The sequence below is a fragment of the Orbicella faveolata genome, unplaced genomic scaffold (assembly GCF_042242905.1).
Source record: "Orbicella faveolata isolate gen_17 unplaced genomic scaffold, um_ofav_v1 contig_36, whole genome shotgun sequence".
NCBI lineage: Eukaryota > Metazoa > Cnidaria > Anthozoa > Scleractinia > Merulinidae > Orbicella > Orbicella faveolata.
Window position 1 is genome coordinate 7,222,199 of NW_028301565.1, and position 27,677 is coordinate 7,249,875.

The 27,677-nt window shown below is 41.6% G+C and overlaps 1 protein-coding gene and 1 long non-coding RNA gene across 7 annotated transcripts; one reads left to right on the forward strand and one right to left on the reverse strand.

Annotated features, from left to right (window-relative positions):
- Positions 1–24,766, reverse strand: LOC110064612 (pappalysin-1-like). Of its 6 annotated transcripts, none has more exons than XM_089274499.1 (8): positions 24,529–24,766; positions 9,976–12,799; positions 9,116–9,339; positions 5,906–6,105; positions 4,615–5,284; positions 3,700–4,148; positions 2,883–3,071; positions 1–2,428 (listed from the first exon to the last, which is right to left on the reverse strand). In XM_089274499.1, exons 2-8 carry the CDS (start codon positions 12,648–12,650, stop codon positions 2,045–2,047), a joined length of 4,791 nt encoding a protein of 1,596 aa, XP_089130625.1. In that variant the 5' UTR covers positions 12,651–12,799; positions 24,529–24,766; the 3' UTR covers positions 1–2,044. The 6 variants fall into 6 exon arrangements, with proteins under 6 accessions (XP_089130625.1, XP_089130623.1, XP_020627336.1 ...); XM_089274497.1 differs by lacking the exon at positions 24,529–24,766 and adding an exon at positions 21,523–21,662 and having other exon boundaries at positions 9,976–12,764; XM_020771677.2 differs by lacking the exon at positions 24,529–24,766 and adding an exon at positions 21,523–21,604.
- On the forward strand, positions 23,566–27,677 carry LOC149102135 (uncharacterized). Its single transcript, XR_016202290.1, has 2 exons — positions 23,566–24,190; positions 24,405–27,677. It is a non-coding gene; the product is annotated as an uncharacterized LOC149102135 (long non-coding RNA).

Consider the following 27,677-nt stretch of genomic DNA (forward strand, 5'->3'; position numbering starts at 1 on the left):
TCAAAACTAAACAGATGTATGCATTGATTTATTTCAAAAAATATCATGGATATAATAATATATATAATAAACAAAGTATGAAGTTGAATAAATAGTTTATTTTAATTTATCACGACATTCAATGGGTGAAACGCTTACTGTTAAGATAAAAGGAAATGTCAAATATTACAGTTTTCAAATATTTGATCCTCTAGTGTTGTCTTCCTCTGATGCATAATCTACTTGAAACTAAGCTATTAAAATACACTCATCGTGATACTGCAAGTATCGAGTAAACCTAATAGGTAAGCCGTGTTCAAAATTAACGACAATGTTTACGCACAGGTGCATGGCATGATGCATGGCTTGCAGTAGTTCAGTTGGATAAGCTTGGATGAAGATGGATACCAATTATATATACGCACTACGTGATAACTCCCTCCCCTCAGATAAGAAGACTTAAAAAATCTGTACCGATAATGTATCGATCAAAACTTACTGGTAAGAAAAACGCATAAAAAAAAACAGAACTCTAGGACGCCTCATCTACATTATCACATCCCATATTTCCTGAATAATAGGGAGATTATCAAAAAGAAATAACTATAATTTCCCCTCTCTGCAGCGCTGCAGAAAAAACGCCTAACGACGCCAATAAGAGACGAAAGCAGATTCAATCTTTAACCAAATATAGGAAGTGTATCGATCCAACTCCTACTATAACCCAAAAGTCGTCAGAAGAAAGGAACACGACATCATCCCACCCCACCCCCCTCTTTAAGACGTTCAAAGGGGCGGAGTGGGAGGGAAGCAACCTAGTATTTCTTCAAAGTTTTTTTCGTTAATGGACACTTCACATAAATGGCCCCGATATTTGAACAACAATACCAATGCGCCTAAATCTCACGTTCATGTGAAAAATCCTTTGTCTGGAAACATTAATACGAGACTTAGGATGCATAAAGTATTGTTATTCCAATTTAGGCACCATTTACGCAAAGTTAACTTAGTCGATCCAGCACCGCTGCAAACTGGACGAGAACGTCTACGAGATCCTTCAAGCACTAGAGTTTTTGTAAACCCGTTGTTGTCGATGTGTTATGAAATTAGCGCATTAATTAATCGACTGACGAATATAATAAAAACCAATAACACTTGTTGTTTGAGCGGTTTTCAGTTAAGTGACGAAAGTAATCATGCAGTTACTTTGGTTTTGGTTTTACTAGTCTTACTACGGTTTGAGATTGGCTGAGTAGTCTAATTGGTAAGTAATTGGTTTGGTTTTGGTTTTACGATACTTAATTGAAAACTGCTCTATATATCAAAGAGAGCGATTTCAAAATGACTGTCGAGCGTAATAGGCAAGAAAAAAAACGCGTGTCGCACAGTTCGAATTCCTAACCAAAAATCTCTTTTTTTCAACCCATGGTCACGACTGAACGGAACCGAAACACATAGTCGATCCCGAATAGGCCATTTCCGAATTACCTTTAGCCTCTTTCTCAAAGCGAGTCTTGGTGCCCATCCTTTTATAGTACTATGAAAATGAGATTTCATTCACATGCAAATTAAACTCATTTTCACATGAGTGGCTGTACGCCAGGCCTCGCTTTGATAGAGAGGATCTTTTGCTCTTTGCTTTACTTACGTTGGGCTTTTGCTATGGCTTTACGACAGTCACAAGAAACCGCTATGTCATTTTAAACGAATGTATTTAAACGCCCGCGTTTTAAAATTTGATTCTTCCACGAGTGTCTGCGTCACTCTACTAATTTCCTAACCCCATCCCCAAACACCCACAAATATGTATATGTTTCAAGTAAACAAAACGATCACCTTGAAGTAAATCACGAAAACTAGGAATCCTATAGCAATGCTTAAGTTTCACAGAATCCCTAAAGCCTTACCCAGACTAAACCTTTCGTGTCTCCTTGCTTTTGCATTCCTTTTTCCAGAAAAAAGTGCCATTGCACTATCAAACTATAAAGTCCCTCATTTACCAACCGCCTTCTGTAGTCTTCATTTTTGTCTTAAAAGCCTGATCTCTTGATTTTAGTATCTTTTTTTATGAATCTGTTATTTTCATCGTTTCGTCTGAGCCGCTTCCTTCAGACTTTTCGCCATCGTCTTCATCGTCTTCATCATCCACCCCGCTGGCTCCTCCAGTTCGTGAGCCTTCGTTTTCTTTCGCGTCGGGGTCTTTACACGCGCACTCCGATTTACAATCATTTGGCCATGTACGGACGATCCTGTTCTTGGTGGTAGAGGGACAGCAGTCTCCGCCGTCCCACCGGCAGTGTTTGTTGTTGTTAATGGAATCACACAGTCCATCATCGATTTCAGCTTTCCTGCAACCGGGTATACATTGCAATTTGGCGGGGTCTGGATGCCATTCAAGTTTCTGAGTCTGAGTGCACGTGATGATCACGCGCCACTTGTCCTCGTTTCCCTGTAAAATGAACAATCCGAAAAAAAGTAATTTCTTGATGGAATACTCGGTTGACAAAGCAAGCCTACCCTACAATGTAACTTATCAAAGTGGCAGCTGTCTTAATGTGAGATACAATGAAGTCAAAAGCGGGAGTTGCTCGCCAAATTTCGATATTTCCTTGGTTTCAAGAAGAAGAATAAGTTGTTCTACAGAAATGGTGAAAAATAGTTTTGTAGCCTTTGCAAACAACAAAATACATTTGAACAAGCAACGATGAAATTAATTGCCACGAGGACACATTGTGAGGGTCCCGTAGGTTCCAGCAGAATATCGTGTAAACGAAACTTGGGATGAATTTTCAGCAACTGATGCACGAGGTGGAAAGATCGACAGAAAAATGTGTCAACTTTAAATCCTTTATAGAACAACCATTAATCGAGTTTGGATTGCAAAACAGAGGTTTGACACTTACAAGTTCAACAACATCATATCCGGGGCTTTTGCATTGAGCTTTGCATATTCCACCAGGAAAGTAATCCTCGCAGAATAAAATGACACCACGTGAGGCTTCAGGCCTGGAGCAGCGACCAGCTTTATCAGAAGTGCAACGCTTCAACGGTTCAGTCCATTGCCCATCTTCTTCGCACTTGACTTGGTGAATCTAGAGATGAGACGGTGAAAGCGGAATAGAGCTTTAGTTATCAAAACTAAAGGAGATAGACCAGATAATATATCAAACACGAGAGAGTGTTTGACACCAAATTTCGTGTCGTAGTACCAAATACAAAGCAAAGGTCCAGGCACTAAAAAATACAAACTACACAATGATTGAACCTGTAAGAACACGAAGCAAACATAAGTGACGCCAGCCTTGGGAAACTGGGTGAGACCAAGTGTTGATTGCCTTTAGCTTTCAAACTGTATGGCTGAGTACTAAGCAGGAAACATGTATTTGTAAAACCAGTCACAAAGTAGACCAAAGTTTAGTAATATAAAACGAGAGCTTTCGAATTGCTTTTGCTACTTAAAGTTGAGCCCAGTTATCTCACACTCTCAAGGGAAACGAAAAAAAAACATTCGAGAGGGCGGAGAATCTAGTGTATGCCAATAGTTTGGTCTGATTAATTAATGCGTGACTGATTAAAATGGTAATTTTCTTTAGATTGCTAAAGCGCTCTTCTCGAATATATGTTTGGCTAATTTTTTTAAATATGTTTGACATATATGTTTGGCTAAACGATCCAATATTATCAAACACAGCAATTAAAAAGAAGAAACATGACACAAACCTCCTCTCCTGGACAATTATTCGTACAAACACTACCGAGGGAATTGCCATCGGAGCAGTTGTACCACATGAGAAGGTTCGGCGTCAGCTCCTGGCAAATTATTGGTTCACATCTAGGTTGAGTCCACCGACCACTCTTGGTACAACGTTTTTTCAAGATCCTACGAACAGGGTCGTCTCTATCTTTCACTCTGTAGCCAGGCTTGCACCGGAATTTACAGGACACGCCTGGTGAGAATGTCCTCTTGCTGTCGATGCAGTTGCTCTCAGCAAGTGGTACGCTGTGGTCTGGTATCTCAGGGTTCGGACAGGTCATAACGCAGAAGGCGCTCTGTGCAGACCATTTTCCATCCTCTTCGCACGTGACACTGCCTTCGCCCCCGCTCATTTTGGCTCCAGGTGCACACCTCAGAGAGCACTTCTTGCCGAACGTGAGACCCTGTGGACAATCTAGAAATACATGGACTTGGACTTAAGTATCAAATGGATGTAGATGCGAGAGAGGGCCTTTTCCAGCCAGAGTAAAAGAGCGAGGTAATTATGACGACGAAAACTGGAAATCACTGCTTCTACTCGATGCTAACGGTATAAAACAAAATTACTTGATTCAGGAACAGAAATTTTAACTTAGACCAGCAGTAACGGAATCCTAACTTTTCTTTTATAGGAAAATCAAGCGGAAAAGTCGTGGAGATACGGAATCTGATTATCTCAGAGAAAAACGTATTACAAAAATAAAAAAAAAATTAATTCTCATTACAAGTACTAAGACGTTTTTTGAAAACGGTAGGAGAATTTTGATTATAATCTTCGCTCGGATTACAAGGCTCGTCTACATATATCATTAACCAGCTATATAGTTGTACTAATTATGTTCACGCATTGCGGGCCTATGACATACTGTGAGTTTACATACCGGCTTTTCCATGAGGAATTCTTGGGACGCCGCAACTGACTGGCACACAGGATGTGTTGATCCCTTCCCAATCCTTGTTGAAACAAATCATCTTGAAGGGTTTCAGTGGTCGATATCCCGGCCTGCAAGTCACCATACAAGTCTGTCCTTCCTCAGTACCCTCGCATTTGACCGTACCATGTTTGATCAAGGGCTCCTGACAAGATGGCCTCTCACACGTGTATTTATGGCAGTGCTGGGTTCGGGGACTGAACACTTCGTCCGGTTTACACTTGGACATTTCCACAACATCAAAGCGCGCCCTGGATCGGAGAGCCACGGCTGCTACGCTGATAAGGTAAGACTTAAAGCTGACGCGCACTTTACGGACGTAGAAGAATGGCTCTGTCATGTCGTGCAGGACAGGGATGACACTTGGGTTAGTCTTACATGAAAGCTTCGTTTCCTTGTTGCCCGCGGGGATGATGCGGCCGGTTTTGTCAATAAGCTCAACTTTGACAGTCTTGACGAAAGGACTGATACTTGTTTTGCCATCGGAGCCGATATAAAGAACAACTGCTGCAGGCAAGACAGAACGATTGAACGTGACCTCTAGCCAGTAATTGTTGTCCGTATACTTGTGCTTGCAGGGACTCCACGCGTGGGCCTCGTCAAAAGAGGATTGGCAAACCTGTGCAAGGAAAATGTAATAAGCAACGTAAATATTTCTCTAACGACAACGATGTGAGCTGCGGATAATACAAATGAAATGCAGATATAACCATAACAGTTGTAATCGCAATTTAAACAGTCACGGACTGGCCCTGAAAAAAGGTTTCAGGGATTCAACGGGATCCTATTAAAGCCCGGAAACCTTTTTGCGGTCAATGGTCACTTCTTCGTTTCATTCGTAAAAGTTTTTGACAGTCGAGATGTACCTCCCTAGTTGCCCACAACTCCATATGAACACACGACTATTCAAAGGGGAACTTTGAACGCATTGAATGATTGGCATTCGTCGTGTTTTATCTTCGAGTTTTAATTAGTGATGGTTGAGTTCGGCGGACCGCCATCTTGGTCTCTTGATGCGAGCGAAACTGGGGGAGAGTACAAAGTGCCCGTGGGTAGGTGGAGGCAAGGTGGAGGCCTCATTTTGGACTCTCCCCAGTTTCACTCGCATCATCAGACCAAGATGGCGGTCCGTCGAACTCAACGATCGACATCTGTGATCTCACGGAAAAATAGGGGACTGTGAACAGTCTACTCGTATTTTAATTAGTTTCTTATTGAAGGCTAGCAGTATTCACTTTACCAGGTCAAGTGGTGGCGGTCCCAGGACCACGCTTTCAGGGCACTTTTTGTCACGGAAGTTCGAGTTTACGGTCACGTTCACAGCCCACTGATCTTCAAAACCTTCGGGTGTATAGAATCCGCAGTCTTTGATGTTGGTTTTTTTCTCAAACTCCTCGCATTTTCCGTCTCCTTCGTGGCGGTAGCACAAACTTGGGTGACCTGAAAGAACAAACAAACAAACAAATAAATAAATAAATAAATAAAACTGCAAACATTCACAAGTTTTCCAAAATGAACTTGGATACAGAGTAGGTTGGGTGTCCGGACAAATACGAAATGTACGTCAAATGTTGCCGTGCAAAAGACCATTTCTACAGGTCGGCTTCTTACCACACTCATCTGCTTCCGCTGGGTGGCTAGATAGTGAGAGACCATGCAAATTTTATCTTGATCAAAGTCAAATAAAATCACTGCGACTTCGTGCAAGTGTCAGTGGTGCGTCGTAAGTAGTTGGCAACGTGTGAAAGATAACTCGTGCTTTCTGTCGCCTCAATGACATGCGCCCTCTATTTACAATACGCGCCCCTGCTAACGTTTAGAGAATACCCTATCTTCGAGTTAAGTTTTAGAGCGGATTTTACCAATTTTGCGGTTTGTAGTTAAGGTAAGTATAAGTTTTTTCAAGATGTCGCGAACGAACGATTTCTGTATGTACAATATAACCTAATATCGTGACAGCTAACTTGAATAAAATTAAGCCGGCCAACAGCATCAGAACAAAAACGAATTAACGGAATGCAACAAGTCACTTATCACTAACAACTTACACGGTACGTCATGCGACGAGCCAGTCCTTTTAAGAGGCTGGTGTACCACAAATCGCCTCCAGAATCATTGCTGACAGATAACTCTATTCATGGAATTAAGACTGACTTAAAACTACCCTCAACATCTTTGCGCAAATTCCGCGCAGTTTTGGATCATTCAAGCTTCAGGACAAGTTTAATCGTGTTTTGGGTGAGACATTGTAAGAGAGATTCTAAGTTCCATTTCATAGACATAAAGGTTACACGGATGCAAAGAAAAACACAATTGATGTCAAAGAAAGTGAAGGATTAAGATTTTCCAGTGAAGAGAGATTATGAATTCTTTTTTCGGTGATTAAGTAGTTTTTATGTCTCACCTGTACATTTACCAGGCTTATTACTTCCAAAACCGCTGTAAGCCGCTTAAGCTTTTACGTAAAAGGCTTAGAGTCCCCTAAGACGCATGTGAAGTTTTTAATCCAGCAGGTTTATTTGTTTTAGTATTGACTCGCTTACTCAAGTAAAAGCTAAGATCGTGGACGATGACAACGAACACTATATTGCACTCAAAATACACAGCGCATTTTACCGGATATGCCCGATTGTCTGAGCGAGGAAAATCGGTGCATTTGTTCCCTTCATCACACCTGGCGACATGAAAACTGTCTGCTTCCTGAGGTTACGATTGTCGAAGATATACTGACATGTCCTTAGCGTGGTGGCGACACACAGTTGCAGAACTTCCTGTTCGCGCCGCATAGGCAGACAGATCTTGGTTAAAATGATTGTGTGCGTAAACAAAATAAACATTGTAAAACATGCAAAACGCTCATTTATTCGCTCGCTGCACGAAGGTCTGTCTGTTCAATGGTCATGATATTTTGGCATCGATAGAGCGACCGTGAAGTTGCGTTCACTGTAATTGAGCATGAAGTATCAGTTTAAAGGAAGTGTCGTGAGTCGTGCTACTTCTGAAAATAGTTTGTTATCTTATGGAGCCATAAAAAGAACACCGAACATCGGAAATTCCCAGGAATCTAGCCTGGCAAAACAACCGAGATAGTAGATGCTTGAAGCTTTTTCCTTTCTGGTGACCATCGATCTACAACAAACAGTGCAATTTTGAACCAGGGAGAAAAAGCTCACCAAAGAATGTTAGAATGTACTTAGACCTAAGTGGGGTAACAGTTTTTTTAAGGAGCGTGAAATAAGATGGCAAGTCGGGTTTGCTCAAGACCTTTGCTATAAATGTCTGGATAGTAGGGTCAACTACAGTGTAAGTCAGTCTCTGGTGAATTGATAGGATGTGCTTACTAGTTAGAATATTAATTTTGCAGATAGGGCAACGTGATCCATCACACTATCCTCTGAAAATTAACGCGATTCTCAACTGCATCGCTTTTCTCTAAGGCCTCCGGTGCCACTATGGCATACCGGGATTGAGTGAGTGAGTGAGAGTGGCTTTTCGCTGTTCAAAAATCGTGCTTTGCGTCACAACCCACCTCGTACAAAATTTCTTTATTCGGTACGAGATTAATAACTCGTCATCACTTCCTGGTGAGACAGTAAACAACTACGAGTCCATTTCAAGTGTTATTTTTTTCTCACAACGGAAATACGTGATTAAGGCAAAACACATGAGGCGGACATTTCAAAGCATTCTCCAGAGCTTATTCACCCAGCCAACATGCTCCGTATGTTTAGATAATCTCTCGCCGTACCCGCGGGCAAATCGTTCAAATATTGTAATTTATGGACTAGGTAGCTCCTAATTAAAGGCCATTACTGCAGGCATTTTTGGACCAAAGTTCACAATTTGAAATCATTCCTTAGCTGCGAATTGTGAGATTGAATTGGTAAACTCACATACCTTGCTCAGAACATCTCCTCATTTCCGGTAATACTTCAAGATCAAGTCTTTTCTTTAAGACCCACGGGCGGCTATTTTAAGGGCGGATTTGAGCGGCTTAAGAAAACAGATACAAAATCACAAAGGCCATGCAAAGGTTTGATTTTGTAGACAACAAAATGCTTCCGCGACGAATGAAATTAGGACCCGTAGACATCCAAATGCGAAATATTCAGTCTAAATTCTCTTTACTAATCGCCTAATGTTACACCTGCGCTGCTTATGAGAGTTTGGGCCTTCATCAAGACAATACCGATACAGCAAGCAGGGCTCGCAAAAACACTTATTCCAGCTTTCCCTTTGGACAAGCAGCATCTCAAATTTGCTTGCCCTGGGCAAGCCTTTTTTAACTTTTTTTTATTGATGAAGTTGGCAGCCCTTTCCCATCCATCTTTCCATCCATCCAACAAGTGAGAATGAAAAGTTACTTGCCCAGGAGGAAAATCTACTTGTCCCTGACACCTTCTATCGAGCTTTGAGTAAGGAGAAATTCTACTACGATCACCTAACGCACCTGTACAATGAAAAACGTCCTCTTTCTTGCACTGCATGTTACAGCCGTCACTATCTCGTACATTACCATCGTCGCACTCTTCTCCGATGCTGTACTCCACTATACCGTCGCCACAGAAACCTTGTTCGGGTGAGTAGTGGAGCGGTGGTGATGGAGGACCCTTCACTCCCAGGCTTGTTATAGCTTGGACTGTGTAGGTGTATGGTTTGCCAGGCTCCAAGTACCTGCAAGGAGACAGTTGGTGACAATTTAAAGGGGCTACCTATCGATTTGCGAAAACTTTAACTTAAATTTATCAAATTTGTCGTTTGCAATCCGTGTCAATCTTCTCCATCCTTAACCATCCTTGTTCCTTTATGGTTTATTATCATCTCTTTGGTGTTTCACTATCTCAGTGAACCACTATTTTCAGGTTTCCTTCAATTTAAAGGTAATTTTTTGCCTGGCCAAAATAACTCAAAACCTAGGGTGATCTTGTCTCAGTCTTTATCTATCCTTGTTTCTTTTTAGTCTAGTATAACGTTTTTTTTGGATTGTCTATCACGATAAATGTTACATTTTATTGGACTTGATTCTGTATATGCACTGAAAGAAGTTCTTCTTACGCAAAGATCTTAGGATATTTAGAGTATTTTTGTCAAAGTGACCTATTAAAGTGCAAATTACTGTTGCTGTATCGCACCAAAACGAAAATCCAGGGGTACGTAGAAAATAAAAAGTAATCACATCGCGACCGAGAATATGGAACTTTAACACAACACGAGAAAGTTGACATGTTACTCACCGAGATAAAAAAAAACCCAGCAACAACATGTTACTTACACGAAAATAGGCTATTAGATACAAAATTGGAAGCACACCTGTCTTCAAATCGGGTCGTCTTTACACGCTCTGACTTTCCAGTTGGAAAGGACGGCTCACGAGTCACGAGGTATTCCACAGGTTCACACTTGAGGCAGTTAGGATGGTTGACAGATGATGTTAGCTGGATAGCATCAATCACAGTTGAAGGGTCCTTGACGCGAACTCGAACCTTGGAGACCCTCTTTCTGACTCTCAATGTCATCGTCAGGGGGGCGTCGCACTGAGCTGTAGCGTTGCCTAGCGACTGCTCTGACCCATCGGTGAAGATGAGCTGGATGTTGCTAATTCCATCCTTGGAGGCCCATATCACCCACAAGGTCAGACTAGTTGGAATAACAGCCACCTGGAAACCAAACTCGATGTAGCAATCCCCGTGGTCCATCTTGTGAGGCGTGAACGGGGCCCAGCCTTTGGGTGTCATGTTACAAGGCTCCGCGTCTGGGGCTCCGATGGCCTGGTGAGGAGCCCAATAGCCGTTGGGCTTGACTGGATTGGGAGATTCCGCTGTAATTGCGTACTGCTGAAACACTCTGTCTTCGCGGCACTCGTGGCAGCCATTGATCGCGTTTCCTCCTCCGGTGCCCAAAGGTGGAATCCAGGCCAGTTTGACGCTATTCTCCGCTTTAGAAGTCACGCGAGGTGGGAGCGGAATGAAGGAAGGCGGTGTTTTTGTTCCCTGCCATGACTGGTACATCAGATCAATATAGCAGTGCATTCTTGCCGCTTGTTGCTCTGTGAAAGTGTCTGTACAAGAGTCGTTAGCGTAGCTCATGTAGTTTCTGAAAGGCGTGTTCACAAATTTCTTAACTCCGCAGGTCATGATAGCGTTATTGACGGTAGGATCCCTACACATGCTGTTAGCTGGAGTCGGATTTGTGTCAGAGCACAGGTCACCTAACTCAAGGGACGGGAAAGTTTCGAAACAGTCGTCTGAGCAATCCTTTTCCGTCACACCGTGATGCACGTGCCACAAGCCCAGCACATGTCCAAATTCGTGCACAAGTGCGTTCGAGTGTAGTTTTCGTCCAAAATTTTTCAAACCCAAGATGGTCCCACCGTAAATACTGTGTACGGTTTTCTCCCAGGGAAACGTTGCCACGCCCAGCAGGTTATTATTACTCCATTGAGCTAAATAAACGTTCAAGAAATCTTGATTGGTCAAATTCACCAGAGTCTTGTATTCTCTCTCGCTCATGTACGCTCTGTTTGGAGATTTAGGATCAAAACAGGTCTTATATACGTCTGTGACGCTCTTGTTGCAACAGTCGCCAAGATCCCACGCATTGTAATGCCTGTTGCATTCTGGGTCGCACACTCCGTTCCCGCGCTTTTTCGGCTCACATGTTGTTTGGTATTCATCGCAGTCGCCTCCATCATTTCCTGTAATGTCGTGCCTGCAATGTTCGTCATTGCACATTCCGTCACCGACTTTTCCTGCCTCGCACATGTAGGTGACAGTGCGTCGCCTCAAGGAAGTGTTTCGTATGTTCAGTTCTTTCAGCTCAAATGTGATGTTGTAATGTTTGAAGGCTTCGTTGAGCTGATCGTGTTGGGTTTTCATTTGTTTCTTGGTCACCATGGGGTTAGTGCCGTCGTCATCTCGTATGTTGACAACACGATAGTGCACGACCTTTCTGCCTCGCAAGTGCGTATTTTTCACATAACTTCGAATGATCTCTGGATTATCGCAAACTGTACTGCCACAGGGGGGCTTCACGATTGAAAGATCGTGGGCATCGCCTGGAATTGTTGACTTAGTGATTTCCGGTTTCTTTTCTTCATTTGCAGTGACTACAACCCATGTGGTTTTCGGATTGCGATTGAGTTCTTCGGATCCCGCGAAACTTTCGTACATTTCAAGGTGGTCATCAAAGTATGGCTCAACACCCGTGATGGGGTCGAAAACATTCGTGCTGATTTCTTTATGTGATTTCGCAACTGACCACAATCGCACCTCGTCGATCAGGCCGCGATAAAACACTCCAGACGAGCGATCTCCCCCCGCTTCCAAATGCTCACACACGTCGAAGCCATCCGCGAAAATGTGCCCTTTTTGCTCGGAAGAAACCCCCACTTTGGCTTGATTGATGTATAATTTCATTTCCTTGCCACTGAACGTAGCAGCAACATGAACCCATACATTTGGTTCCACGCTGCGCGGAGAAGACAGTTTCGTGTCGTGATGTGATCGCTGCGTTTGTAGTCGAAAGAAAACTCTCAAGCTTCGCTCGGCGCTCGCTTCTTGAAGTCCTATTTCCCAGCCTCCTTCTTTTGAGTCCGGCGAGCAGTCGTCAAAAAGACCGATCACAGTGACAGGAGATGCCTGGCCACCTTCGGGCTTCATCCAAAAGTCTATGGTGAACTGGTGTGATGGTATGGTGACAGCTCCAGCAAATCGGACCACTTCGCCACCGAAGAAACGCAAAGCCTTTCCAAACTGAGATCCAATTGGTGGTGATTGTGGAAAGCGAGCGTGATCGTGGCGTTTAACACGACGGGTCGAAGCGCAGTTTGAACTGTGCTTTTCCTCTATAGCTTCAGCGGCTTTTATGGCCTTTAGAATTGCGCTGTTACCAGTCACCATCTCCACTCGTAATAGCAAATGTAGAACGAACGCCAGCAACAACAACCGTAAAACACTCGTGCCGCATTCTGTCATTTTGAACCTCATTTGATGCCGTACAAATCTGCACTCTTGTCGAAGGTCAGTTGTCTTCTTTTCTCCGAGTCTCCAGTGGATAAACTTTCAAGATGACTAAACACGACCTTTATGCCCCGTAGCTCTCTGTAAACGATGAAGTAAACAGATAGATATTGTTTCTGTTGATTGTAAATTAAACCATTTGTCAGATCGTATCACAAATGATTTTCTTTGATGGCCAATTATTAACAGCCACTCGCATAAGCGTTCTTATTAACGGCGATGACACAGCGAATTGAACGCTCTCTGGGCGAAACTGAAATAAATTCGATCACTGAAACGTTATGCTTCAAATGCGTTTTTAGTTCGACGTTTTAGGCAGGGCGTTTGAGAGAATGCAGGTGGTATTTTGATTGACACTGGCTAACCCGCTGGTAACGGAAATCCATCACGTAGTATCGGGGCGTCATTTTGTAATTTCGCACATTTTTGTCTGCTAGTTGAAATGCGTTATGCAAACAGATTGTTTGCTGAATTTTTGCCGCCAAAAGAATTGTCTATTGTTTTGTAATACCTCCCGCGACAGCGCTAAGAACATCGGTGTGAAGAAAACAACGTAAGTTCACTGGCGTCTTGCCTTTAGCGGCCGGTTTTTTAGAGAACAGACGGCCAAAGTCACTTGACTTGTTTTATCTGAATGTCTAGACAATGCCTTATCTTCTACAAATCTCCTAAAGCGACTTTCTTAGACTTTGTAAAAGAGTCTGTCAAACATTCACCAGGCTTCCTGTGTGATCAAAAGATGCGGCAGAAACAAAATCATATCTTCATCGTTTTGAGCCAGAACGACACTTACGAGCTTAGGATTTCTCTCACCGACCTCAGCGCGCGCAAAAGATATATATATATATTATACATGAAAGCGAACGGACATCATCTCGGGAATTTTATTTTATTTTCCCTCAAAGACCGATTTCCTAAGCAATGTTTACGTGATTGCCCCCGATTAACGTTCGAGAGTAAAATGAAGTGGTTCACATATTTCATGTATGTGAAATAAAAAACAAAAACGACTGATCACAGCGAAACAAACACGGTTCATTGCTTGCCACCTTGGCGGCAAAATCAAAGACGGGATATTTAAGATCACAATTAGGTAATACACTTTGATTTAAACAAAAAAATCGACAAATGTGATTCAGCAAGCCCCACCTTGGGGTATTTTCACAATATCAAGGTCATTACCAAAGATGGGTATAGTGCGAAAACGCATGGCAATTGTCGTGTATTGGTGTTGAAAAGGATACAGCAAAAAGGTTATCTTTTTATTCTCCCTATGCACGCCACTTATCGATTTGAGAAACTGATGAAGACTTGGTAGAGCATGATTTTCCGTGTTATTCCGGCATTATTCTGGTCTATTGTATATAAAACAGAATAAAACTATTTAGGTTGTAATTTAGGTGCTGAAAGTTTCTGCCTCCTTGCAGATTAGAACATACATGAACTCGCGACCTCGTAGGCTAGAATAATTGTAGGCTTCATGCCAAACCTATAGAAATCGAAAGATGACAGATCAAAGACATGGCAGAACTATATCGCCATCCTCGATAAAAAGCGGATATTTCCTATTGCCAAATAAATTACTGACAACACGTGCTAAAAAGTTTGTTCGCGTGATAAGGAAGTCGATAAGAAAAAAACGCGTGATCGCTGCTTTCAGTGCTAAACTGCATGTGTAGCGAAAAAACAACCACCCACGGAAGTTGTTTTAATCGTGTCTTTTATCGTTCACGTTCTTTTCTTGCCAGTGACGTGGTCTATAAATAAACCACCGGGAGGAAGAGCTCACACGAAGATGAAAATCAACATCACCTCAATCGGTTTTGAGTGACGGCAAAATAGCCGAGTCACGTGTTTCCAACTTTGTACCGGTCTGAATCCAAAGGGATTCAGAAGAAAAAACCTCTCAAATTGATGTTATAACTCGGAGGCCAAAAACAATATTATTTTTTGTCATTATTGCCAAATTCCTCTGATAAAAATTGAATTGAATAGCTCCAATTCTCATGCATAGAAAGTCTTTACCTTTGGTTATCCGCTTTTTTTCATATTTCGTCTTCAGCGCGTCAATTGGCAATTCTTTGAAGGCACGAGCTGCAGGCTGTTGTCGGCAGCTACTCGCAGATGAAACGGCGAAACTGGCACACCTAGCTAAGTTACAAAGAATGAAAACAAAGCTAGAGAAGACCGCAAACACCAAAAAGGTATAAAGTTCAAGGGTGAGCACTCCTGTGGACATTTTACATTTTCCGGCAACATGTCCTAGAAATATCTGCTAACATCTATCCGTCACGTACATCACACTAGAAACCGCCATCGTTCAGTGCAAAATATCGAAAAACAAGCAAATAGAAGAACGAAGTGATACCTATTTTTACCGCTCTTCTACTTGCAATAATTAATTCTCTCAAGTTATTACTAGAAGTTTCTTTCACTGTCAGTTCTAAGAATTTGCTAGTTCAACAAGGTAACTATTGGCCACACTGCCTAGTTTTTCTTTCTTCTCAACACCTGTCCACCTCACAATGTTTTGATAGTGTGAGGAGAAATTAGCTTTTGATCTGTTTCTGTTAGTTCGTTCCTTAATGAACTGTCCAGGCCTCAAACATAAGAAATTCATTCTAGTTACCTTATATCTCAAAAGTTGGTACAGAGCACCCCTCTCTAGGATTCCTATATAACCACTGTGTTTAAATTTGTATTTTGCACTCATTTTCTGTAAACGTGACCGAATCGTCCAGTCTTCTACTGGAGGATGATTTCGAATAGGTTTGTTTTGCTCTCGACGTGCGTAAGTCAATTTAAAGCCATTCCGCGTGACTAGAATCGTTTCTCGCACCTTGTCAGACACGCAGTTGTTTATATTACTAATTTCGTCTTCTCGGCTCGTAAAGTAAGTTACGGATCTTTGTTTTGCCCTTTCGACTTATGGCCCGCGAAGGGGAACAGAGTCGAGGGTGGAAAAACTCGCTCCGTAACTTAAGTACGGACTTCGCACACGTCATTAAGAGACATCTAATAACTTTAAAAGAGGCGATAACCATTTCCTGCCTGCCTTAAGGCTGTAAACGTGGAGTGTTGGGTGTGCTAATCAGGTGTTTTATTGGCTGCAGCATGTGATAAGTTCTTTCACTAGAATTTCCTCGAAAGGTATTTGCAAGTTTATCGCACTGATTATCTTCCCTTTGGTCTCCGACGATATCTGCTTAGTCCTAACGGTTTGTGGAATGAGTATTGAAGGAGCTCAGACACGTACGTTATTTTGAGTTATTTTCGCCTCGTTCAAAATTACCTTTAAATTGAATGAAACCTAAAAATGATAGTTTACTACAGTAAGATAGAACAACACCAAAGAGATAATAATAAACCATAAAGGAACAAGGATGGTTAACGATAGAGAAGAATGACACTGATTACAAACGACAAACTTAGGTTAAACTTTTCAAGATGATGCGCAAACCGTGATTAGCTCCTTTAATTTAAGAACGCTTTTACAGCGTTTGTTCTTACACCTTCTTCTGGATGTAAACTTTGGGTGTGTGAAACTTAAATTACAGCCAGGTTCTTTCCAAATGATAAATGTATAAACAGATGGTAGAAAATTATGCAACAACCGCGAAAGAAAAGCCAGATCGTAATGTAACAATAATTATATATAGCTGATTATCCACAAACTAATCTTTCAATCTGATACTAAGAGTGTATTTATCGATTTAGGCAGCACATTGGTAACAAGATTTAGAAGCTAACTAAGCGGCAGTGAGTGGGGCCTGAAGTTAAAAGCCCTCAAGGTCCTCATGTTTAGGAAGAAAAGTAGATTAGTTGACTGAAACATATCCAAGCACTCCGACAGTTCTTAAAAAAGGCAAATCTCTGCAGTGAGTGAGCACACATATATCTTGGTATATCTTGCTATATTGCAAACAATAGGAATAGATCATTCACCACTGCTATCCATAGAGCAGCCGAGAAATCACTTTCCCGTTAACCAGTCCGTTACTGAGACTCTAGCCAGTTCGTAAGGCAATAAAACCCGCCAATTACTGCCTTTTTCCCGGTCTAAACTTAATTATTGTTGAACATCCGGTGGTTAACAACGTTTAAACCGAAACGAATTGTACAGAGCCGTAGTAATCGTCATTCCAGCTGGCGAAAAATTTGAAACACGGCCAAAATCCAGCCATCTTGACCAAACAAGCTCGGTCAATAAATGTGTCTGTGAGAAAAACCTAGGTTGGAACTACAAAGAAATCTGTAAAATTTCCTGCTGCTTTCAAATTAGGCTATGTCTTTGTGAAGTAGGCGAGCAGAAATAAGAACGATTACAATATTTTGCGTAATGGTGACTCATTTGAAAGCAGAACAAATGCTGACCGTCCACCTACCAACGAGCTCCCCCGCGTTTCTTTAGAAAAAAAACACCCTTAACCGTAATCTATGCTGTACTCTCGACGGTAAATGTTTGATGTATCATTTAAGGATAAGTTTGTAATTTGTAAATTGAAAATGTAAAATAACCTACCCCTAGAGCCTTGTTGCAGGAGTAAAGCTGCTTGAATCCTGGTAAGTTATTGCAGATATACTTTTCTCCTCGTGTTGTATGCTCACTTATATACCCGTGACCCGGTAATTATAAGTACCTGAAACCACCTAATACGGTCTCAAAGTTCAGTTACACCTCTTGCAAGCATGTTAGCCGGTCTAGATTAGGATCAGATTATCTGAAAAACGTCTTATTTTGAAACAGGATTGTATGGGTGTCAAGGATGATGACTAAAATGACAAAACAACTCCAAACTTGTCTTAACAATTCGCTGCCATTGCTGGATCATTTAACAGAGGTTTTTTTTCTTGAGTAGGAAGCAGGATCGGAGGGGATTGGGAGTGGAAGTGCGGAGCGATGCTCGTGGTACTGTGTTGGGGTTGATAATCAGTTGCGTTTTGGTACTGATTCGTGTTGCATTAAAAATTTGACAGTTGCTACTGGACAGAGCAGGAGATCAGTGTCTAAACATGAAAGGAGAAGCGAAAGGGTTGACTCCGAGGCTGACGGGGACAAATAAACAGGAATACGTTGCCGAGAATTGAATTTCAATTTGATCATGTCTTTTTTCAGAGACGTGACTCTTGCGCAGCTTCTGCCATTGATCAGTCATCAATAAAAGAGTCTACTTTGCAACATCTTAGGAGCAAAAATGACCCATAGCCATCGCCCACCAACATGGACTCTGGTACATTTTAGCCCGAAGGGTTTTTCTGAAAATATCCACCAAGCATCGCTGTCGATTGCGTGTTCTGAAGCGCTAACCCAAAGGGAGCAAAAGGGGAAAGGGTTCCGCCCTAAAATCCCCTACAGAGCAGTAAACTGGCTTGATGCAGGCATGACAGGGACATCTCGCTTGGCACTCCGCCATCAGCTAGCCTCATATGCAAAGTCCTGGATTAAAAAAAAAAACTTTAATAATAATAATAGATTGAGTGGCGAAGAAAATCTGTTTTTCTGATCACAGATAAACCGATTAGTAATAAATACACCAACAGTTAAAAGAAACTGGTTCCAGTTCATACGTGCACGTATACAGAAAAAAAGTTAGATTCTGCAGCGATATTCCGATAAACTGTTATCACCCCTACATGAGGTTCTACGACAGTTGTCATACGAAAACTAGATAAAAGATTTGCAGCAATGTAGAGACGTTTCAGGCTAACAATTCAGTTTGCTTGTAACATGACAAAATCGAAACAAAATCTTTTACAACGCTACTCCCTACGGAGAGTTATCTGCTGAAAACATACTTAAACGCAAAATTCAATACTGAAGATCACTGGCTTGATCCGATTTTAAATCGTCCTTCACTCAGACCTGGAAGTATTTTGCCAATAAACCTTTCAAATATTTCCAAAATTAGCAAACCCGAGATTTTCTAGATCAAGGATAAATGGAAGGGGATTGAGGGCGTGTTTAAAAACCTCCAGCTCCATATCTGTAAGGCGATATTACCCAAATACCCATTTTATATCATGCTATTATCCCGGCCAAGCCGGGACACTGAGGTTTATATTTTTATGAATCGGCAGAACATAAGGAAACCAACTACAAGCTGATAAACATGTTAAAATCGCTTGAGATCACAGTGCAGGAGGTTCAAAAGCCCGCGGTGAGGTGAAAGTGTCCATATAAAGTTCTCCCGGCATTCCGGCATTATCTCGAGCCTTGTCTAAACGGCACGCGATAGTAAGATAAAAGTGCTTAATTTGCCGATAATCCGTGCAATAAAATGCCGAACTAAAAAAGAACATCGTGATCCTATAAAAATACCTCATTTCAATTGAATATAATGTTTCCTTTCGTGCCCTTGCGCCAAAGGACTTTCTTTAAACTTGTCAGTCATGCAGTAAGGCAACGATCAACCTTTGCCAAAAGAGCAAACAAAATGCAGGGTCACCGTGTTTGTTTTCGAGATAAGGCGCATTGAAGACCATGCGTTTTTAGAAGCTTTCGTTATTTTAAGACGATCTTAGTTTACCACTATCATCAATAAAAGAATCTACATTAGTGAAAATTAAGTCAGGTAGACGCACTCAATCTAACACAACTGAGTCTATTAACCGAAGTAAACTTTTGCAGCTGATGTCGTTACTTAAGGTAATATAGGCATTGAAAAAGAATACATGTTAGTCTTGCCCGTTCATAATTGAAGCGGAAAACATCGGTTGCAAGAGAACGGAAAAGGCGAAATATTTGTAACTTCTCATTTCTCCGGTTTTTTTTTTGAAGTGGAGAAACCAGTAAAGGAAGTATATCTATGAAAAGAAACAAGGGAGTGACGCGAACATTTTAAAGAGAGAGTAAACTGCCGGCCAAGTTAACGCAACTGGTACCAAGGCCTGTAATTGCTTTTGTTTCTTCCTTAGCAAGCGGGCTTGATGTATGACTTGGCGTGATGTTGGGACATGAAGTACGTGCGCAGTAAAGATGCGCAGAAAAATGGGCGCGAACGTCCTTCAGTTAAAGTAACATTGAGACACACCCAGAATTTAGCAACTTTTAGGACTTCCTGTCGCTTAAAAGGGCGCGACAGCTATTTTAATTAATGTTGTTAGTTGAAGGCGTCAAGCTTGAGTGACAAGACGGCCCCGCCAAAACCGCATATCGTTGGGGAGGAAGTCTAAAAGTTTGTATAATTACTCGTAAATTATTTGTTCTCCTTCTGATGAGAGATATTTACTGTAAACTATGATTTCTCTGTTACATGACCTTGAGTTTGGAGAATTCAACTAAAATTGAGTGTGGCTATAAAAGGAGCCCTGTTTTCACTGGGTCTGAGGGAAACGAAAATGCACGGAAAAACTCTTTTTCCATGTCGTTTTTCTTTCTCATTAGGATTCAGCACGCGGTGAAGCAGCTGCAGCTATCCACTTGTACCCATACTACTTTTCGGTCTGGTCGCGTGAGCTTACTCCGAGGCTTTCACTGATCATGACCCAACGACGGACGTTTCATCAAAATAGCTGAATATTATCTAAATTATCATCTACTCCGGACCTGGTTACTGTCAACTCGCTTCTGGGATCAAACAGGACGCTGATCTTGGTACGATAAATTCAACACAGCTTCAGATTGAGGCAGAGCTGGAATTTTACACCAGGCAAGGGATGGTTTCAGCTATTTTTAAAAATAATTTCCATGATTATGAAGAAATGCTTGTCTTTCAATTCAGATCCAGATTTTCGCCAGTTGATGCTATTTGCTTTAAGCTGTCGCATATGGAGGGCACGTAGCCAACGTTGTTCTGGCGTTTTTTCCTTGACAGCCATGTTTTCATAATATGGATATTTAATAGTGCACAATAGACAAGCTTTAAATTTTTCCGAGCTTTTTTTTTCACAACTGCAAGTTGAGTACATAACCGCCGCGATTTTCGATACGTTTTAATGTCTTAAAAGACAGCGATTTAGTTAGCAGCTAAAAACGGACATGTCAAAGCTTTTGAAGCAAGCAAAGCAGACAAAACTGTTGATAGAAAAGCTTTCCATCATGCCTTCAGAAACAACAGCGTTGCGGTTGTGAAATTCCTTTCAGAAATGAGTGTCAAAGTGCATCGTTGAGCTCTGCTGGCTGTGTGTCTCCGCACGAACGCTAGATTTTTCAGATTTCGCTTACCAGAGAGCAATTGTGTAATCCCCCGTTGTTTTGGAATATAAATTATTTTAGTCATAAGTCACCGTTGGTTAGTTAACGCCCAATCACGGAATTTGCCGGCCGGCTATCCTTCCTCGCAGTTTGCAGTGCGGTTCTTGTTTACCAATTTAACTAAGTATTCAGAGTCTTAGCTGAGTGGGAGTTATTTTATAGAGCACCGCACAATTCGAGTTGATACGGACATCAAATAATTTAATTCAGTGATCTTCATCTTTCAGACCAGCTCAAGCTAGTAATGTACTTCTTTCTTTGAATACAGCAATCTTTCAGCGTAGCCGTGCTGTAGTCGGCCATTTCTGTTGTTTTTGATTCCCTAAGATGCTTGTGCTAACAGACATTTTATAAATCATAAGCTTAGGGTCCTCAGGTGCTCATACACCATGTTGGAATCTCCTCGCTGATGAATTTCGTTGCATTTTGCGTTGTCTTTCTTGCCTTATAGCCCCGGGCATAAATGCAGCTTCCTATCTTACATTTACTATGATATACCCCGTAACCCTCGCCTAACCGCAGCGCAACGCAAATAACTCAGTTCGGTTGTCAGCGAAACGTACTTTCGTCGTAGCGAACGATCATTGAGGTTCAACGTCATTGCGCTGTTCTTTCGCCTTGTTTGCACATGTTTCTTAAACTCACCTCATATATTTCGCCGTTCTTCCGCTCGAAGAGTGTGCACACTAACGCAGCACGGTGAGTAATCGTGAAGTTTCTGCGGGTCGGAATCTAGATCAATCTAACGAGCCAATAGATACTAGAATTATCTTGTCATTAGCGCGTGAGATGAAGATATGCTATTCAAGATGACACTTCCGATTAGAAAGAAGACTGATGACCCAGACGTGTCGAGGTTAACTTTACTGACTCGAAAACAAAAGAGAAGTGGGATCTTTTTTTACACAGCTGAGCGGAAATCGAAACGGGAAGAACGTTGGCGAAGATTTCGAAACTGCAAATACTTGTGTATGTATGTATTGAATGCAAACCTACTGTTTGACTGAGTGTGTTTGTATGCGGTAAAACGAAGCGCGCTCACAAGAATGAGAAAGAAGTACTGAGAACTACAGCGATGAAAACATTACACGCGCAGCGATGAAAATATTACACGCACGGTCCCGGACGTGTGCTAGTGATAATCTACCCCAAACACAGGCGAGAAGTTGCTTTGGACGTTGTATGTCTACAGCTAAACGTAAAGGCGGTTTCGTTTAAACAAGGAAGTGGATCCTTTTTTTACTTTGACTTTTCTGCTCTGTGGGCAGTCTAGATGAACCGCATTACATAATCTGATGCTGCTGATTGGTTAGTTAAACGGGCCAGGTTTTTTTCAACTGTGCGTATGCCATACATCTCACTTGCTTTATCTCACATCTCTCACATGCAACGACTATTTTACATAACCTTCTTCCAACGTCAGAAAAGTAATAAATTCTTATTGAGCAAGCTTGTTTGGTCACATGTAGATGAAACAAAACTAAGAATACATCTAATCCTGGCGCCCTGGAGAACAAAGTGCGTCAGTTTTGTTTATCTACTCAAATTTCTTGAAATTTATTTTCCTCTCTTAGTCTCTCTGTTTTAATACTGTTAAAGTAATAGTAGCTCGCAGTTACTGTTATAGAGTAAGTTCATTAAGGCGACAACTAACTCAGTTTCCACTGTTAAAGATATGTGATCCGTTTTATTCCAAGATCACGGTTGCTTGATCGTAAACTTTGCGTGCTTCTGTGCAACTCCGAGTGTGCATAGCTCATAAATATATAGTGGGATCAACGGCTTAAGGCTTAAATGTCCAAAGGTATTGTAATGACTAGCACCATTACGGAATATCGCAAAGTTTCGATAATAATCCCATTCCTCCCTTTTTAGAAATTAACCCCGCCCCCCCCCCCCCCTCCCCTCTACCAAAGGAAAGTCTTAGATGTAAATTGGAATTCTTCTAATGACAAGAGCTCCGAAATAAAACCCATGAGCCTATATTTAGATTTAATTTTTTTCCGATTATAACGCTCCCCTTACAGTAGGGGTATTTTTTTTAGAAGTCTTTGTCTCTACAGTATGTTTCGAGACTTGATTTAGAACTTGTTTTGCTTTTCCTGAAAATACAAGCTCAACCCCGTTTTTTTTAAAAGAAAAAGAGGTAATCCCTATGTGCCATACAAAATGAACCGGCTAATGAAAACAGTCTTACAAAAAATGTTGTTAATTAAAATAAACTAAAGTAGGTCCTATTAGGGCATGTAATGCGTGGCTTGCCAGTGATGTTTTGCCTCAATACTACTGTAACTATGCCATGTTTAAACATTCCGAAAACAAGCCTGTTTTGGCTAAATCACGACTAGAAGCTCTGCCCTTGGAACACAAGGATTTTTGAAAGGCTACGATAACTGTCTATATCGATACAACTGCAAACGAAGGTTCAAGGAAATTAGGATGCGATTCTAGTAATCTCCGGCTCCTTCCATGTGATACACGTAAGTTATATGTCTTCTTTTCAAAGATTTAAAGAACGCATGTTATCCGAAATAGGAGACTGAAATCTCAAATCAATCGGTTCTCTAACGAAGAACTGTTGCGTCAAATGCCGCCAAAGATGAGGAATTGGTGAAGCCGAGTAGTGCTGTGGAGCCTTTATGACATTTTATCTAATATGTGTTTTCATTTTTTTTCTTTCGTTTCACCCGCCGGTCGAACTTTGACTGATGACTTTAACTGCGAAAACTGGTAATACAAGATTCCAGGATGTGTGCCATCATTTTCATAAGATCAACAAACACGCGCTGGCGTGTGGCTAAAACAACAAATGCAGTCAGCTTTGTGACTATTTTTGTTTTCTCACTGAATGATTACCACTGTTAGGCGCGACATCAGTCCTTAACCGCACGAGTTGAACTGTTTTCTGGGCAAGTAAAAATAATGTGACACTGCTAGACAATTGCTTTCTGAGAAGAGTGCCGTGAGGCCAGACTGACTTGTGACGCAAAAAGCATTTCAAATCCGGTCACGGTTTTTAGGACAGTCAAGTTTCGGTTATTTATGGGACCCACTTGAATACCAGTGAAGATCACCTGAGTATCGTTCGACATATCATTTACCTTGTTGAAGAGCTACAAATGGGATGAGTACTAAAGAAAACATACCGAACATAACTGGATCGCCTAAATGGCCACAGCTCGAGTTGTGGTGTGAGGTATAATTCTGGTCCCCGCTATTTGAACTGTTTTTACGCAATTCGCAAATGCCGGTGATAGCATTAAAGTACTGTGGTTTCAGTGGATTCTCCACCGGGAATGAAAGGGTAAATCAGGTCAGTTAGACTAAAAGCGTCCAATTGTGATTTTCCAAGTTTGCCTTGCTTTACAATTACATGGCATACAAAACGAGTCGCTTGTGACCCAGCCATATCTCGTTTAGCAACTTTTTTTGTCAGCTTGCGAGTACTGACTAGCTGACAGAATTGAGACCAGTAACTTGGAATACATTGCCATTCAGTATCAAATGGGTTCTTACTGTCTTCCAAGGTCGTTTATAAATGGGGTGGAAGTACAGTTGGATTATTTTAAGATGCAAACAGTTAAACCGAATTGGTTGATCATATGTAACAAACTCTACGGATACGTAATACAGGAATGGAAATATTCTTACCGGCAGTGCTCTGTAAGCGATAGCTACAGGATTATATTGGTTGGCAGATCATGGCGTTCACAGACAAACTGTATCGTTTAACGAGGAGTACTAAAAGTGGATGACTTACCTTTTGTATTATGGCGAAAGAATGACACCTTTATTTAGGTTGGATAATCCCTAAATGGACCTGAATACGTTAAGACAAGTAAACCGACAGCTGGTAATGCAGACTGGGTGCAAATTTACGGTGGTAATATAACCCGAGATATGACTGTGAATTAAACTGCTAAAGGTACAGTATCCATGGAAACGGTGCACGCCTGACCGTCTTATGATAAAAAAACGTTAATTTTAGGATTTAACTTGTTGAATACTGAATAGCCTGACATTTCCTGCTCTAATCAATTGGAATTTACTCAACACAAATCTTACTATGGTTCTTTTAGCGATTGCTTTTAATTCGTGCAGTATGTGGGAGGTACAATGACGCATACAAAATGCGGTTACGACGTGCGGTTGCGAACCTTTCAACCGTCCGTTTAAGTGACTTTAAAACGCGTTAATCGCTTTATCACATGTCAGGGTAAACCAGTATCGGATCTACGGGTTTTATAATCCACTCAAACTCAGCACACTTTTACTGAGCTTAAAATCGCGGGTGTTCTGCACGTGCCAACGATAACAAAGTCGTCACTAATGAATTGACTGCAAAAAAAATAGCAGGGAACAGAAAGAGCGAATAAAACGGTAGGGTATTAGCTTCATTCTAATTCGATTCCGGGACAGTCTGAAACACTATCTAGTGCACGGTGTTAGGTGGACACCTGGAAAATGTTTTGCGTTTTCCACAACATCGGTGAAAAGAAGAGGTTTTTTTATATTCCACATTGTAATACTAGCAGGATGTTCTCACGCCTATCCGAGCTGCTGTCCGAAGGAAAAACAACCATAAGCAGAAATGGTTAGCAAAAAGTTCTGGACAGTGCCACCTTCAACCCCACCACACCCTGGAATCGAAAGTGTCATTCACTTATGTAACTATACAATTTTTGTATAAATCTACTGGCGTTCTATCACGAATGGCGCTCTCTGATTGGCTACGCCACTCGCTATCTGTTCTGCTGTAGATAGGGAGTAGCGTAGCCGTGTACACTTGTTCACAAACTAGAGGCCGCTTCTTCGCGTTTTCGACGTGTCCGTAAAGAGAATTCAGATAAAGTTTTGAACGACTAGTAGATTTGTACTAAAACAATTAGATTATTCGCTGTCGATTTCTATGCAGGATAGTTGACTCGGGCTGCGCCATCGTCAACTATCACGCGATAGAAATCTCGAGCTCATAATCTAATTGTTTAATAGAACATAATTATTTAATATAATTATGTAATAATGTAACGTTATTATATGACTAGCTCCGTGAGCCGGCAAGATGAATCAAATCCTGCGCTGTGATTGGTTACCCGAGCGGGCAAAATGGAGCTATCTTACCCGCTAGGGACTACCCGCCGTGTCCAGCAAGAAAAATTTCCCTGAAAGCCATATAATAAATCCTTTATTGACCAAGCTTGTTCGGCCAAGATGGCTGTATATTGGTCTCGTTCTTTTTTTGCGTGTCTATGGACCGAGACGGAGTCGAGGTCCATAGACAAGCAAAAAAAGAACTTGGCCAATATCCAGCTATTTTGACCTCACACTAGGTCAATAACCCATATGTATAATGATATAATAATATAATTAAAATTAATTTATGCACTAAAAACCTCTTTATGAACTGTCCTTCTGGGCCAGTTTGTTCAGTTCGAAAGTCTGTTAACGCTAACCCACTGGATTAAAAGTTAACCAAAGCATTAATTTCTATTGCATAAGAATGTTTTTCACTGCTTATGTTTTGTGCAGTTTGAGATTACTCAAATTCAAAACTGAAGGATAAACGATATAAACAGAAAACCACCGAAAAGCTACAAAACTCAAATCAAAATTCTGGCTTATCCTGGGTTAACTTAATTGGGCTTTGAATAAAACGGCCTCGGACATGTGCCTGGATAATACCTTGACAACTTTCTTGCGGCTGCAGGCCATTTTTGGCAGGGAAATCAACACATGCTTGTGCTTCAATGCATGGGAGAACTGGAGCGAGAAAAATCGGTTAAGAGAATGACGTAAAAGAAAGGAGGGAGGAAGGGAAGGAGAGAGAGACGCTCTCTGTTCTTTGGGATTCACATAACGCAAACATCACTTAAGTTCGCTCAGTAGGAGGGAGGTCGTACGTCTGTAACCACCAGTTACTGTGGAGACTGTAGATGGCGATAACGATGGGGATTTGACAGCCTGGTCTGTCGGGACAAAGTTTGAACTTCAGGTGGAAATTTTATACCAACCGTGCCGTACTCAATCTTATGGAACATCTGCAATTGATGAAGGTTCCTCGCTGCTCAAGCGTGTCCCACCCCAAAATGTCTATCGCAGAGCAGACACTACTGTATCTTGAGTAATTATTAAATACGAATCTTGCAGCACGACGCTGAACGATCAAAACTCGTACAGAAAGCTAAGAGGATGTCACGAAAACCAGTCACAATAAAAACAACGCTAATTCAATAAAACTGTTTCTCCCCACCTAGACGCCCCGAAAGCCGATTTACTCAGAGAAAACAGCAAACACTCTTCACGCGTGTTTGTCGTGTTTGAAGGCACGTCTCTGGTATTAGCAATCTGTAGCTTTCTTGGAGTCTACCATAAGACCTTAGTCCGTGTTTACATAACCCACGGCTTGTATTAATCACGTCCCACAGTACCATTTGTAGTTCAAGGTTTTATAGTGTTACACTGTTTAGAAGGTGAAGAAGCCCGTCGCGAGAAGGATATTCTTCTCTGCAGGAGAGAGAAGAGGATGAGGAAATTTTAGCCTCAGAGAATTAGTGTTTCCGCCATGTCGACGAAGAAATCTCTTTGACGCTCGAAAGAAGTTTCAAGAAAGCCTGTGATGCAAGGTACATGTTCAGGGTTTCTAAACACCTTTTGTTCACAAGCTCATCGCATGAAAGCAGCAGCTGACCCCAAGACATCGCGGCCGTATGGGCAATATCCCATTTCGGTCCTCTTCCTAATCTGGCCCTATTGTATAACGGAGCAAGAATATGTCTATTAAACAAGAAGGGAGAAGAAAA